This window comes from Callorhinchus milii, unplaced genomic scaffold, assembly GCF_018977255.1.
Source record: "Callorhinchus milii isolate IMCB2004 unplaced genomic scaffold, IMCB_Cmil_1.0 Scaffold6, whole genome shotgun sequence".
In the NCBI taxonomy this organism is placed as follows: Eukaryota; Metazoa; Chordata; class Chondrichthyes; order Chimaeriformes; family Callorhinchidae; genus Callorhinchus; species Callorhinchus milii.
In genome coordinates, this window is record NW_024704747.1 from 8,848,338 (window position 1) to 8,861,380 (window position 13,043).

Below are 13,043 nucleotides of genomic sequence, written 5' to 3' on the forward strand. Positions count from 1 at the left end.
TGGTGAGGAGGTGGGGTGGTGGGGATGGATGAAGCCTTATTATTCTTCTGTTTGTTACTGTTACATTAATAATACAAAGATTATTCTCTGCATTTGATATAGCAAGTATAAAGTTTCTTCCAGTGTCCTGGCCAATGCCCCAAATAAAATTTATTCCATGGCTAGTTGTGGGACATTGATGTGTGCAAATTGGCTGCCACAATCAAACATAACACATGCATCACTGCACTGTACAGTATATCTGTGCAGTGCTTTGGGACATCATCCCAATGTGAAATTAATTGTAAGAATTAGTATTAAACACCCTTCCAGTTCAGTTTGATCATTCAAATTGAACTTTGTACTTTTAGAAGAGAACTTATTCTTAACCATTTCATAAGAAACCACAGGAAGTATTACGACGGAAAAGACTGAAACTTTGCAACCAGTAATACAATGAATTGGTAAATTAATGCACTGCACCACAAATTTGTAAAATGCAAGTTTTCTAATGGAGAATTTCAATGTGGTGAATCTTTGAGAAGCTGAAGTCAGTTAGGCCTTCTAAGTGAGTGCCTGGGGAATCCCTGAACGACATCTCAGGAACTAAGCACTGATCTGGGTAACACTATCAGGCATTGCAGCTGCACCAAAGAAAGAGAAAATAAGTCGTATATAATGAGAATTTAGAAATAGGCTACCATTCCTGAGCAGGATTTTATACTGACTCATTTTAAAGTTCCAAATGGAACCTTTGACCACGGACAAATGTTAAAAGTATTTTTTCTGCTTTTTAAGAAAAAACTTTTAATGTTTTTTTCTGCATGTAGAAATGTTAATATTTTAAGCAAATACTTGAAATGGTTGACAAACATTAAGTAGATGAGAGAGAATGTTAACTAGCAACGCTCATGTACTATAACAGGTGCTTATATGATTGATAGTTTTGCATTTCCTATGCTTTTTATATTTTTTAACTGGCATGCTTTAAGGAGAACAATTAAACCAGGCTTTTTATTAGATACAAAAAAAATTACGCACATAACAGCTGGCAGGATGTCGCTGTATTTTTTAAATTCATATTGCACTGCATTGATATAGAATTTGAAATGCTATTAAGGTTCTATTTGGAGCAGCTGAAAGGAATGGGGGCATACCATGTGTATAATGTAGATGCCCAAAGGTGACATTCAGCCTTAAGTTAATGCCATCACAGGTATTATAAGCTTACATTATTATGTGTTGGATTTGTTCCTGGCAGGTACCAGACTTTGTTTGGTTTATGATTGTGTGAAGAAAACTCGTGACCCTGTGAACAAATAAAACTTGCAAAATACTTCATTAAAACAATCACCTCTTTACTTGTTTGATGCCTCTCTGTAAAAAGGATGGAATTAGAATTCTCCTTTCCTCTTCCTGAAATGGATTCACAGGTACCTTCTGGTACTTTGCACAAGTGGCAGTTGTTCATGCATGAGCCTTGCGGACCAGACTTGGCAAGCTGTCTGATCACAGGGAGCGTTACAACTGAGCCTGCTTCTGCTGTCACCTGATTCAGGCAACTCCAACGTGCCCTTCCCACATGTTAAATTCCAGTGGGGTGGGAGAGTGTCTGGATAATGATAAGATGCAGGAACGCTGTCTAATTCCCCCCGAGCCCCTCCACTGAGCAGTGCTGACACCATTTTGAGTGCCTCAAACACTACCCCGTTTAGGAACAGATAATATCACGCCAGACAGAAACCGTCCGGTGTGTATGGCTTTGGGCTACTACCGTGAGGCATTTCAAATATCTGTTGCCATGGAGAGATTTTAGTTTTAATAAGAATTCTCACATTTGATGTAGCACCTTATCAAGCCATCAAAATGTGTCCAAGCATGCTATAGAATTTGCTGTGGGTGAACATGATAGCCAATGTCAGCATAGCAATGTTCCACAAACAACCATAAAATGAATAAGCAATTTTAGATAGAGGATTGTTGTACAGGACACCAGGAGAAACTCTGTTCTCTTTTCACAATGGTATTGTGGAGTCCTGTAGCTCAGTGGTTAGAGCACTCGCCTTGCAAGCGAGACACCTGGGTTCAATTCCAGGCAGGGCGAAACCTTGGACAAGTTTCCTTACTCCACACGCCTAATAATAATCCCTCCAAAAAAACAAAACAATAATAAATTGGTCATTTTCAATCCACAATTGTTTGTGGGACGCTGCTGTGCGCAATTGGCTGCCGCGTTTCACCCACAAATATACAGTCAATTCACTTTACAACATAATCTGTGAAGCGCTTTAAGATGTCTAGAAGACGTGAAAAGCTCTACATAAAATGCAAGGATTATTATTATTATTCAGCTGGTAGTGATTTGTCTGTTGGTTTCGCTTCATATTTGTAATTTGATTCCTGACTGTTCTTCACTAGTAAAACTTGTTTAGAATACTAATGTATTAAATGCAGTAATGTCATATTCTAAACATTTTTAGGTATTTTTTGATATATTTCTAGTTAATAAAATGGTCACTTTGTGCTGAAGGAGTTTATCTGCACATCATCACTCTTATCGATCTGATCTGATCTTATGCATGTTAAATTTAGTTGAATTGCAATCTGGCTAAGAGACAATTGTCATCTTAAAGTGAAAAATAGAAGAAAATTAATGTTTGTTCGGTTTTACATTAATACTGTCCCCTGTAAAATCCAGAACTGGTGTTTATAACCCATTTGGCTAATCTAAAGATAAATGCTACAGAGAAGTACGATTCTGAGAGAATCAACAGACTAACTGTATAAAATGTAATTGAAAGGTCTTTGGTTCATTGTTGTAATCAGAATGACTGTAATTTTCTTTAGGCTTACATGGATTCAAATAAGTATATAGAAGAGTTGCTGATGCAGCTGGAAGAAGAGCAAAGGAATGTGCGGAAGTAAGTGCAATTTACAATATAAGTGTTATTTACCACAAATATTAGCACGTTTTTGAACTGACAGTCAAGGCTGACACTCCTGTGCAGTGCTGGGGGAGCACTGCATTGTACAAGGTGCCATCTTTCATTAAACCAAGGCCTCGCCTCCCTGTTCATGTGGATGTTAAAGATTCCATTGCATAATTTGAAAGGAGAAGGGAGTTTCTCCCAGTGTCCTGGCCAACAATACCCCAGATAAAATTGGCCATTCACTTCCTGACTATTTGTGGAACAGTGCTGTATGCAAATTGGCTGCCGTGTTTGCCTGTAAAATACAAAGTCATTGCACTTTACAGTAAATCCCATGAAGTGTTTTGTCCTCCTGACGTTAAAGGAGTTATATCAAATACAAGCATTGTTATTTATTATTATACAACTTAATTGGTGCTGTCTTGATCAAAACATTTGCAAACAATAATTCAGTTCTAAATGGAAAACAGCTTGTTTCTGATGAAGGACACCTTATAAGAATTGTTCCCAGTTTCCACTACAGCTGATGACAATTGAATTAGGAGATGACTCTTGATTTAGTTTGAAAAGGTATTCAAGAAAATGAAGCTTAATTTCTTGTACATACTTTATCAGTCGCTGTAATAATTGCCAGGAAAGCTTTTGGATCCTGGAACAGGTAAAGAGTTTTTGGCCTGTACATCTTTCCTGGATCTTCTTTTGGGGGTACGTCTTTCCTGGATCTTCAGGATGTACCTATGAAATTCTTCTTTACCTATCCGATCTTCAAATGGAACACTATGCTTAAATGCTTCCTGATCTTCCATAAAGAAAATAACTCATCTCCAATAATCAACTGTGGGCTGCTGCTCTCCACAGACACCATCAATCTCTCCAACCCTATAAATCTATATCTACCTCTGTAATTTCTAATCCAATTCATAGCTAGATATTTATTACAGTTCTGATTGAAGGAGCTAATTGACAAAAACAGTTGTTGCTTTTGCTGAGAGTCTGATTCTTATCTAAAGGATCCCATTATAGCACCCTTCACGAGAGCATTGTTTCACTTATACTGTGGATTGTCTATTATGGTAGGATGACCATATTTTGTAAACCAAATCCGGGGTATAGAAAAACTGAACTCACCACAATTCCCGAGGCTGGCAGTACTGGAGAAGCTTGTTGAGTTAATGGCTGTATTTCTCTGATGAATGTATCTGTTTTAGAATAGTATTGTTCTTGTTCAGTTTGTTGTGATCAGGGACACAATACCTCAACTGTCCCCAGAAATCTGGGTAGTATGGTCACCCTAACTATGCAGTTGAGTGTGGTGCACCTAACTTCTGGCACTGACTAACTGGCTTCCTGTGCCAAAAAATATCCAGTTTACAGGTCAAGTCCTGTAGCTCAGTGGTTAGAGCACTCGCTTTGCAAGTGAGAGACCTGAGTTCAATTCCAGGCAGAGGGCGAAACCTTGGGCAAGTTTCCTTACTCCACACAGAGCCTAATAATAATACTTCAAAAACCCAAAACAATAATAAATTGGTCATTTTCAATCTACGACTGTTTGTGGGACATTGCTGTGCGCAATTGGCTGCTGCGTTTGCCCACAAATATACAGTCAATTCACTTTACAGTGTGTTCTGTGAAGCGCTTTGGGACGTCCTCCCGACGTGAAAAGCGCTATATCAAATGCAAGGATTATTAAGTCGCTCCTGATGTGAAACCTGGTAGTTAACTGTTCACTTACAGTGCAGTCTGTGAGATGGTGAACCCAGATCAACACACTTCCCAATAACTGTGGGGCAAGGAAAAACATCTCCTCATCTCCAATCTTACTTGAAGTTTCTTATAAGCTTTTATGGAAAGAGTATGGAAAGAGTTCTTTTTGTTCAAATATTTCCACCAAAAAATTTCCTCAAAAATTTGTACATTACCTGTAGCGAAAAGTCTCCTCTTCATTGCTTAGGAGCTCCCTGTTTAGATGCTAAGTTTTTCCGTTAGGCGCTCTATATATTTTAATGATGGTATTTTGGGATTGTGTAGGAGATGATCTGGAGGTTAAACCGAAAATAAAGCATGAGGCACTGAGGCACTCTTCTGTAATGCAGGACCTGCACTGTACTTTGAACAGAAATACTCCTTTTAGGTTTCCTTCCCCTTTCAGCTTCTTTGAAAATCTCATGCGGAACTTTCATCAAATGCCTTTGGAAGCCTAAATAAATCATATACATTGGATCACTGTCCTCCATCAATTTAGTTACCTCCTCAAAGAATTCTGTAGATTAATAAGGCATGGCTTACTACTCTTCATGTTGACAATTGTTATGGCTTCTGTTTTCTGTAGATGACCATTGATAATAAGCCGTATAATGTTGTTAAGTATTTTCCACTACAGATGGTCAGCTAACTAATCTGTAATTTCTAAGTTCACATTTGATTCCTTTATGAATATTGTGGTAATATTTGCTACCCTCCAACTTTATCTGATCCAGTCTGATCTATTTTATTTTTATTTCCTTGAGAATTCTTAGACGGAACCCATTTTATTTCAGAGCACAGGGTTTAGTTTTATATCCTTAATGCCTCTTGACAAGTTCAAAACTCTAATACATGTGCGGGCACTTACAAAGGGGAAATGTATGGACATTAATTTATGTTTTTAATTTAATTTGGGGATTTGGAATACCGAGATTGCATTTGCAAAGTCTGAAATTAAAATACTGAACACATGAATGAGAAAAGTTTCAGAGAATGACAAGCAATTAATATTTATTCTGTATTCTCTACTGGATTAATTCACTCTCTCTCTCTCTTTCTCTCTATCTCTCTCTCTCGCCCCTCCTCGCCACTTGCCTAGTCATACAAGAACTCAGAATATGTAAAATTTAAGACAACAAGATACTTACCTAAGTCACCTTTCCAAATAGCAGATGTTAACTGAAGAAATGTGATCTAACATTAATACGCCAATGCCACGATAGACATTTTGTTTATTCGGGTCCCTAGCTACATATGCACTATACTGCTTTTTTAGGAGAGATTATTAAATTAATCAATTGGATTTTTTTCCTGAATATCTGTTATTTTCTAAATTCATTTGAAGGGTTCTTCACTGTCTACTTTTGCTCTGCGCCACCTTTTGTTGCTTTATTTTGCCATTTTCTGAAGTTTGATATTTAGTTAACGTAGTAAGTGACACCAAAAGGAGATATTTTGCTTTTATAGTGTTGGATCCTCTAGATCTAGAACATATAACAATGAGAAAGATGAGTTAAATATCATTTGAGTGATACTTTGGATGTATACATACTATTTATTGTATTGTTTCTTGATTATTCAAGTATTCATTATTGTCTTAAGGCTTAAGTTACTGAAGAACATACATCACTGATTTTGGGCTAATAAGTCAACTGGCTGAGGCAGTGGATAACTGTGAGAATTCATGACATACAGCCCTTGATATATTAATGGATTGTTGGGCAAATCCTGTAAATCCATGGAGTTAGAGACTTTTTGGCAACAAAGCTGTCAGTGAATAACCAATTATACAGGGTGACGAAGAACGCGTGATACCATTACAGTGTCTAATAAGTCTTAAGGAAATGATGATTTTCTTAATAGGGTAGATATCATGACTTTTTGGTCACCCTGTATTTGAAGTATAAGAAAAGTTAATTTATCATTCATTTTTTCATTGCCCACCTATTTCCTTTGTTTTTAAAAAAAGACATGATTAATTTTGTTCTGGTTGATCTATTTCCAATGATCTTTCTAATTGAGTTCATACACTTGCAGTCTGTGAATCGGTATTCATGCAATGAACATGTCAGTGACAATTCATTTTAAGTGGAATTATATAAGAGCAAAATATTGACATGATACATGAAAAATGAAGTGTGACAGTCACCTTGGTAAAGCAGTTACGTATGAAACAGTTCAATCTATTGCAAATATGACTGTAATTTCTTTTCCCATGTTGAATAATGAACTGTCACTGCTCACATTTTACCATTTACTTCATCCAGTGAATTTCAAACAGCCTTACATGTTTGTGAGCAAGTGTTTTTATTATTGAAAGTGCAAAACTAATTATGGAAAACATTTTTTTCAGTCATGAGAACAAAATATCCACTGTGGAGATTTAGGCATATACTTCGCTTTAAATTTGATTCATTCTGGGGAATGAATGTCATGTGGAATTGAATGTAAAGATGAAAATCCACAAACAAAAGCTATTTGAAGGATAAAGGCTTCACAGTGTTGAAATACGTTTTTACCTTTGTTCATTTCATATCTGATTTTTGGAGCAGTTTTAATCTAAACTTTGATAATCTGAACTACTTGCCTATAAAATACAGTCACTACACTTTACAGTAAATCCTGTGAAGGGCTTTGGGATGTCAAAGTTGCTAAATAACATGTAAGGATTATCATTCTTCCACTAAATTAATATTAGTAGTGACAGTCAGTTGTTATTGTGAGAGCAGATTTCAATAGAGTACTTATAACAGTGCTGCTCCTTCCTCATTTTCAGTATTTATCTAATTCTCTTTATAAAAAATTCACAACCATCTTCTGTTAAAAAAATTCTAACCTCACATTAATTTTAAGTGCGATTACACTGTTATAAATTTGTGCCCTCTCCACACGGGTTTGCTGACGAGTTTATTTAGAGTGAAGAAAATAAATACAATTTTCTTTTGTATTTGCTTGTTTATAATAATCAAATGAAGAAAGTGCCTTTCACTCAATCCATGTAAAACTGCTCACAAGCACTTAATAAACACGAAAACTAGATATATAGCTTCACGGGCCTCAAAGGCTCACGGGAAACCATTAGATAGGGGTGGTTCTGGGCGTCTACAGCCAGACAGATGTCCTACTAAATCAGCCCACAGTACGTCTCAGACTTTATTATTCTGAGGATTTGTGGTTGGCTGATGGTTGTAACCCATTGGGTCATTGGTCATTGAACCTGACATTGAACGATAGGGTTGCGTTTACTTTGAGCAAGCTAATAAAACCAAGGACACAAATCTTGAATAGTTAGCCTCTCAGACATTACAGAAACCCATATGGACTTATAATGGCCAGTTGAAGGCAGGAAATCTCAACATGATGTCATGGTCCAAAGTGTAAAATGTGTGTAATGCCACATTTAAAAACAGAATAAAAAAGGCCTTGTCACTGGGTGTCACAAGCTGATGTTTCTTTTTTTCCTTTATAGAGGTTGAATGAATTTTATTTTCTTCATGTAGCGTTACCGTCTGTTGCTGAACATTGAAATTTACTGCAGCAATCATTGCTGGGATGGTTGGTTATTTTAGAGTATGTTTAATGAGGCTTCATTCAAATAGATGAGCTGTCTAGCTCCAGACTTCAATTTGTGAAATACATTGCGAATGTAGGTAACATATGGTAATCACTGCCATATGTGATTGTATCACCATTACGACTAACATTTCACACTGTGATATGATAACAGTGGAGTAGATTATTAAACAATATACATTATAGAATCTGGGAAACAGTGATGTATATTTTTTTGACTTGTAACCCCTGGAAAGTTGGCCCTAACAACCACATTTGTTTAGTTCTTCATTTTTCCCATGCCTTGATGTTTTAAGTTGTCACCGCAACAAAGAGAATGTACTGTCGTCCAATTCACACAGTAACTGCATCCTTGAAACTGCACTGAGTAAACCTTGAACCTTGGAAATAAACAAATATCTGTATGCCTCTTTACATGATATAAAAACATTGAATAGATCATATTTATTTAGGGCAGACAATTTTGTAGAAGAGCTTTAATTTGATAAAGTTTTCCCGACTTGAAAGGCACTACATAAATGCTATTTATTGTTGTTGCTGTTGATGAAGTATAGGAGAATAATATAATAATAATCCTTGCATTTTTACGTAGCACTTTATCTGGTCTTCGAGATGTTTCAAAGATGTGATAAGGATGTAACCAAATGTTAACTATCACATAGAATCTATAACACCGAACCAGGCCATTCAGACCATGCTGGAGTTTATAATGCACATCAGCCTCCACAAGTCTGATCTCCTTCCCTAGCCTCCCCTCAAACCCATTTATTCCCTTTTTTCTTATCAATGCATTGAGCTTCCTCTTGAATGCAATGATGCTATCTGCTTCAACCACAGCTTTCAGCAAGGAGTTCACATTCTCTCCTCCCTGGCAGTTTTCAACACGAGAAATAGTTTATGACTTTTTTAAAAAAATATTAACATATTTTAATTGATTAAATAAATTCTAATACAATTATAAAAATGTTGATGATTTCCTCACTTCTTTTGTAATATTCCTCATTTCAAGCATTTATCTAATTGCTTCTTGAAAGAATTCTATGTACCAGCATTACTTTGTAGAACATTTTCTAACCTGTTATTAATTCTTTGAGGTTCAAATCTGCAATAGATGATACACACTTTGAACTGTCATAGACACATTTCCATTCAGAAAGAGATGAGCAATACAGGATAAAACTTACAAGCAAATGAATCTGAAATTTCTCCCCTCCCCAAAGGTAACCAAACAATCTACAGGGTAGACCTTGGTTGGTATATTTGGTCACCTCCTCGAAGAATTCCAGTAGCTTTATGAGGCGTGACCTCAAACGATGCTGACTACCTCTTATTAGCTTTATCCTTTTTACATGATCACTGATAGCATCCTATAATGTTCTCTCAAGCATTTCACCATGACCATTCTTCAAACAATTGCTGTAATTTCCTGATTCATGTCTTTTTTTCCTTCTTGAATATCTGTATTTCATTAGTTACCAAAAACAGCAGGTATTTTTAAGGAATTTCCAAAAATATCATCCAGAACCTTGCCTCCCTTTTCACTCATTTTCTTGAGGATTCCAGATCATGCCCCACGTAGGCTTGAAATTCCACTCAGTCTTAGCCTGTAAGATTTTTTTAATTAAAATTGAAGATTGCACAGAATGGTGCGAAATTCCTAAATTCAGGAAAACTATTTTGTTGGCTCCAAATTCCTAAATTCAGGAAAACTATTTTGTTGGCTCCAGAAACTAAATGTGAATTGTTAATAAAACTAAACTATCAAAAATTCAAAACCGACAAGCAATAATTTACTTAAATTAAATGTTGAATTGTGAGCCAGGGCATTGAGTCTCGCTTGTCTTTGCTGGTTGCCCTTCATGGAAAGAGATAAAACAGAAGTTCTAGTTTTTCAACACTTAGATTAACAGAGGCCCTCTTACAACCTGAAAAGCACCAAACATGAACTTCAGCTGCACTGTATGCTTAAATTATTGGTGATTAAATCATCTGCTGTATGTATGTTTTTGTTTCATTAAGCTTGCTTGACAATCCAAATGATATGTTAAGTTTTTTTTTCTTTTCCCCCTTGAAGATACTGATTGTGACTTCCCCAATATTGACATGAACATAGTTGAAAGCTTTGTCAATGTCCATTTTAAAATCATGTTAATCTTGATTTGGAATTGTTTTCTTTGCGGTTGTGAGGTTGATCCTGATTAAACTGCAGAATAGGATCCCCAGGACCTTGGTCATGGCATGTTGAGCCCTCTCTAACATTGAAAATTACAACTTCACACTCTGACAGACCTTGTCCATTGTGCAAAGAAGGTCCATACGGGATAGAAGTAAGGATACGCCATCATTGGGTTATGTAGGCCAAGTATGAGCCTTATCCCATTGTAGCCAAAAAAAAATGATCAGCACTTCTGCAGAAAATTTGCTGCTTGATTTAGACCATCTAGATTGAGACTTTAGCAGGACTGCCAAAGGCTACACTATATGTGCAGCATTCCTTGTTCCTCATTTTTTGGGGGGTCATGCGGAAACACGTCACCCAAGCCAAACTGAGAATTCCATGCATCCCACCTACACATGGGAATTCCAGAGATGTTTATCGGAACAGAATGCGCACTCTCTCCTTGGAGAGACACATCTTGCTTACCTACTTCCGAGAGTATTAGGTACAGGTTAGCAAGAGCAAGATTTGGGACTGCAGAGTGTATGTTGGAGTACTGCAGGATTTTAACCAGCCCAAACTGTATAGCTTATTATTGAAAGCACTGTGGCAAACTTTCCTGCTGCTTGTCCAACTAGGACCACCTACCCATTTTGACTTTGGCTTGCAGGATTAACTGGAGCTGGGTGGGAAGAGTCCTTTCTCCCAGTGACTGGTCTATCATTCCAAGTGCCGATGAACCAAGCTGGTTGGGCTGTCATCATCAGTGGAAAATGAGACAGAGATTCAAGCTTTAGTGTAACTTTTAGTTCCTCATTCCACTAAAGCTTGAATCTATATCTCATTTTTTAAAGAGTTGCAAAGCAAGAAAAAGCTGTCCAAATTGTTATTGGAATTAAATTTGGGACGGGATATGTTATGTAAATTAAAGAAATCAGATTACGGAAACAGAAGGCAAAATGCATTTTCGACCCTGACAACGCTGAGCTAATTGATAGATAGATAGATAAACAGAGCAGTGATTATTCAGTCCTTTGCTTTTGTCTGGCTTTTCTTTGTGCAGAATGGTGGTGAGCTGTAACTCATGTCACCACTTCGCTTGTTTACTATATATTTTAAACCGCAATCGCTCCCAGACACCATCCAGCATGAAGGTTGCTATATAGATACAAGTTGTTGTTGTTGTTGTATGTGTCAAAAAAAAGTATTGCTGTTCAGAAGTCAACAGCTTTTCTGCTGCAAAATGATTGGCCTTTATTTTCAGCGATTGATTTCAATATTTTTTAATTGAGTAGTTCGATGTTTTTTTTTGTACAATTCTGATCTGTTCATCACTTATAAATCAATCCACCTTAACTTTTATGCAAAGAAAATTACTCTTTTTGAACTTCTGAAGGGTTGCCATTTTTGAAAGCTTTGGTTTGACTCTGACGAGACTTGATAATGGTTAGTTGTTGAGGAAACATATTTAAATGTTGCCATTCTGCATGAAATACAGGGTTTCAGGAATTAACAACAACAACAAGATTACATTTGTATAGCACCTTTCACGTCGGGAGGATAACCCAAGGCGCTGGACAGTGTACAGCATTAATTTAATTTATTTAATTTATATAAAATTATAAAATTATATATTTACTTTTAACCATTTCAAATATTTATATAAATTAAATCTTTACATTGCATTTGGTAGACTTGATCATGGTAAAAAGAGCACAAATTGTTGTTGTTGTAAGTAACCCTCATGTATCTGAACAAAAGCAATACCATACAAAAAGGTTAAGACTCCTTTAGAATATTGATATTCCTCTAATAACAAAGTTCAGAGTATTCCAACTGGAGCCAAACGCAATAAAAAAATGAAGAGGATCCTTTTTCTTTTCCTATTCAATTGGAAGTAATGAGAACTGAAACAATCTTCATATGAAAAGCAAAAATCCAAAAAGCGAACAGGCTGATTGCTTTGAGGACATATGGGCATTTCTGGATGCTGAAAGGCATGATGAGCTGAAGATGAAGTGCCTTTCAGGAAACAGAAGCTCCATCGCGTGGAAGGAAATTTATCTATTTTTTTTCAATGCAAACGTCCTACTTTTATTTTCTGAGATTGTGTTTTTCCATTGATGTTCTGTTGAAGATGTTGCAAGCTGTGGACCCTGCTTACCTGATCCCATCTGCATGTGGCAGATGGTTATTGTCTGTCTCTTGTGAACTGTTCATTTGAACAGTCATGGGGTTCAATACACCACTTTGAGTGTATTACTGAATTTAAGTGAAATAAGTTTAACAAGATGCCCATTTTCTGATTTGAAAAATATCAAACACCTAATGAATAAATTGAATTAAAAAAATTAATAGTTCATTTGTGAGGTTCAAATAATAAATATATGTAAAGGTGACAACATTGCATAGAATCAATGTTCTTTGCAATGCATACAAATTATTCATGAGCTGTAGTTTTGGAACTTATGAGGTATGTATCAAAAAAAACTTATGCTGCATTTTATTTGCTGCTTGGATTTGTCCTTGAATGTTCAGCATAATGTGGGGTTGAAGCTAGTAACACTGAATTCTGCATCTAATACTGCCTGAATAAAAATAGGGTGGCATGGAATTTTGAAGCCCCAGTGTGTTGCAGGAACCGGGTTCATTTCCATTAT

At 36.4% G+C, this 13,043-nt stretch overlaps 1 protein-coding gene across 1 annotated transcript in view; it reads left to right on the plus strand.

Moving 5' to 3' along the window:
- The window catches only part of nckap5l (NCK-associated protein 5-like), a 291,964-nt gene that overhangs the window by 69,648 nt on the left and 209,273 nt on the right, over positions 1-13,043 (plus strand). Inside the window, exon 3 of the mRNA XM_007896185.2 lies at positions 2,827-2,900. Coding sequence (XP_007894376.2) covers positions 2,833-2,900 — 68 coding nt within the window. The 5' untranslated portion in view covers positions 2,827-2,832. The remainder of the gene's footprint in view (positions 1-2,826; positions 2,901-13,043) is intronic.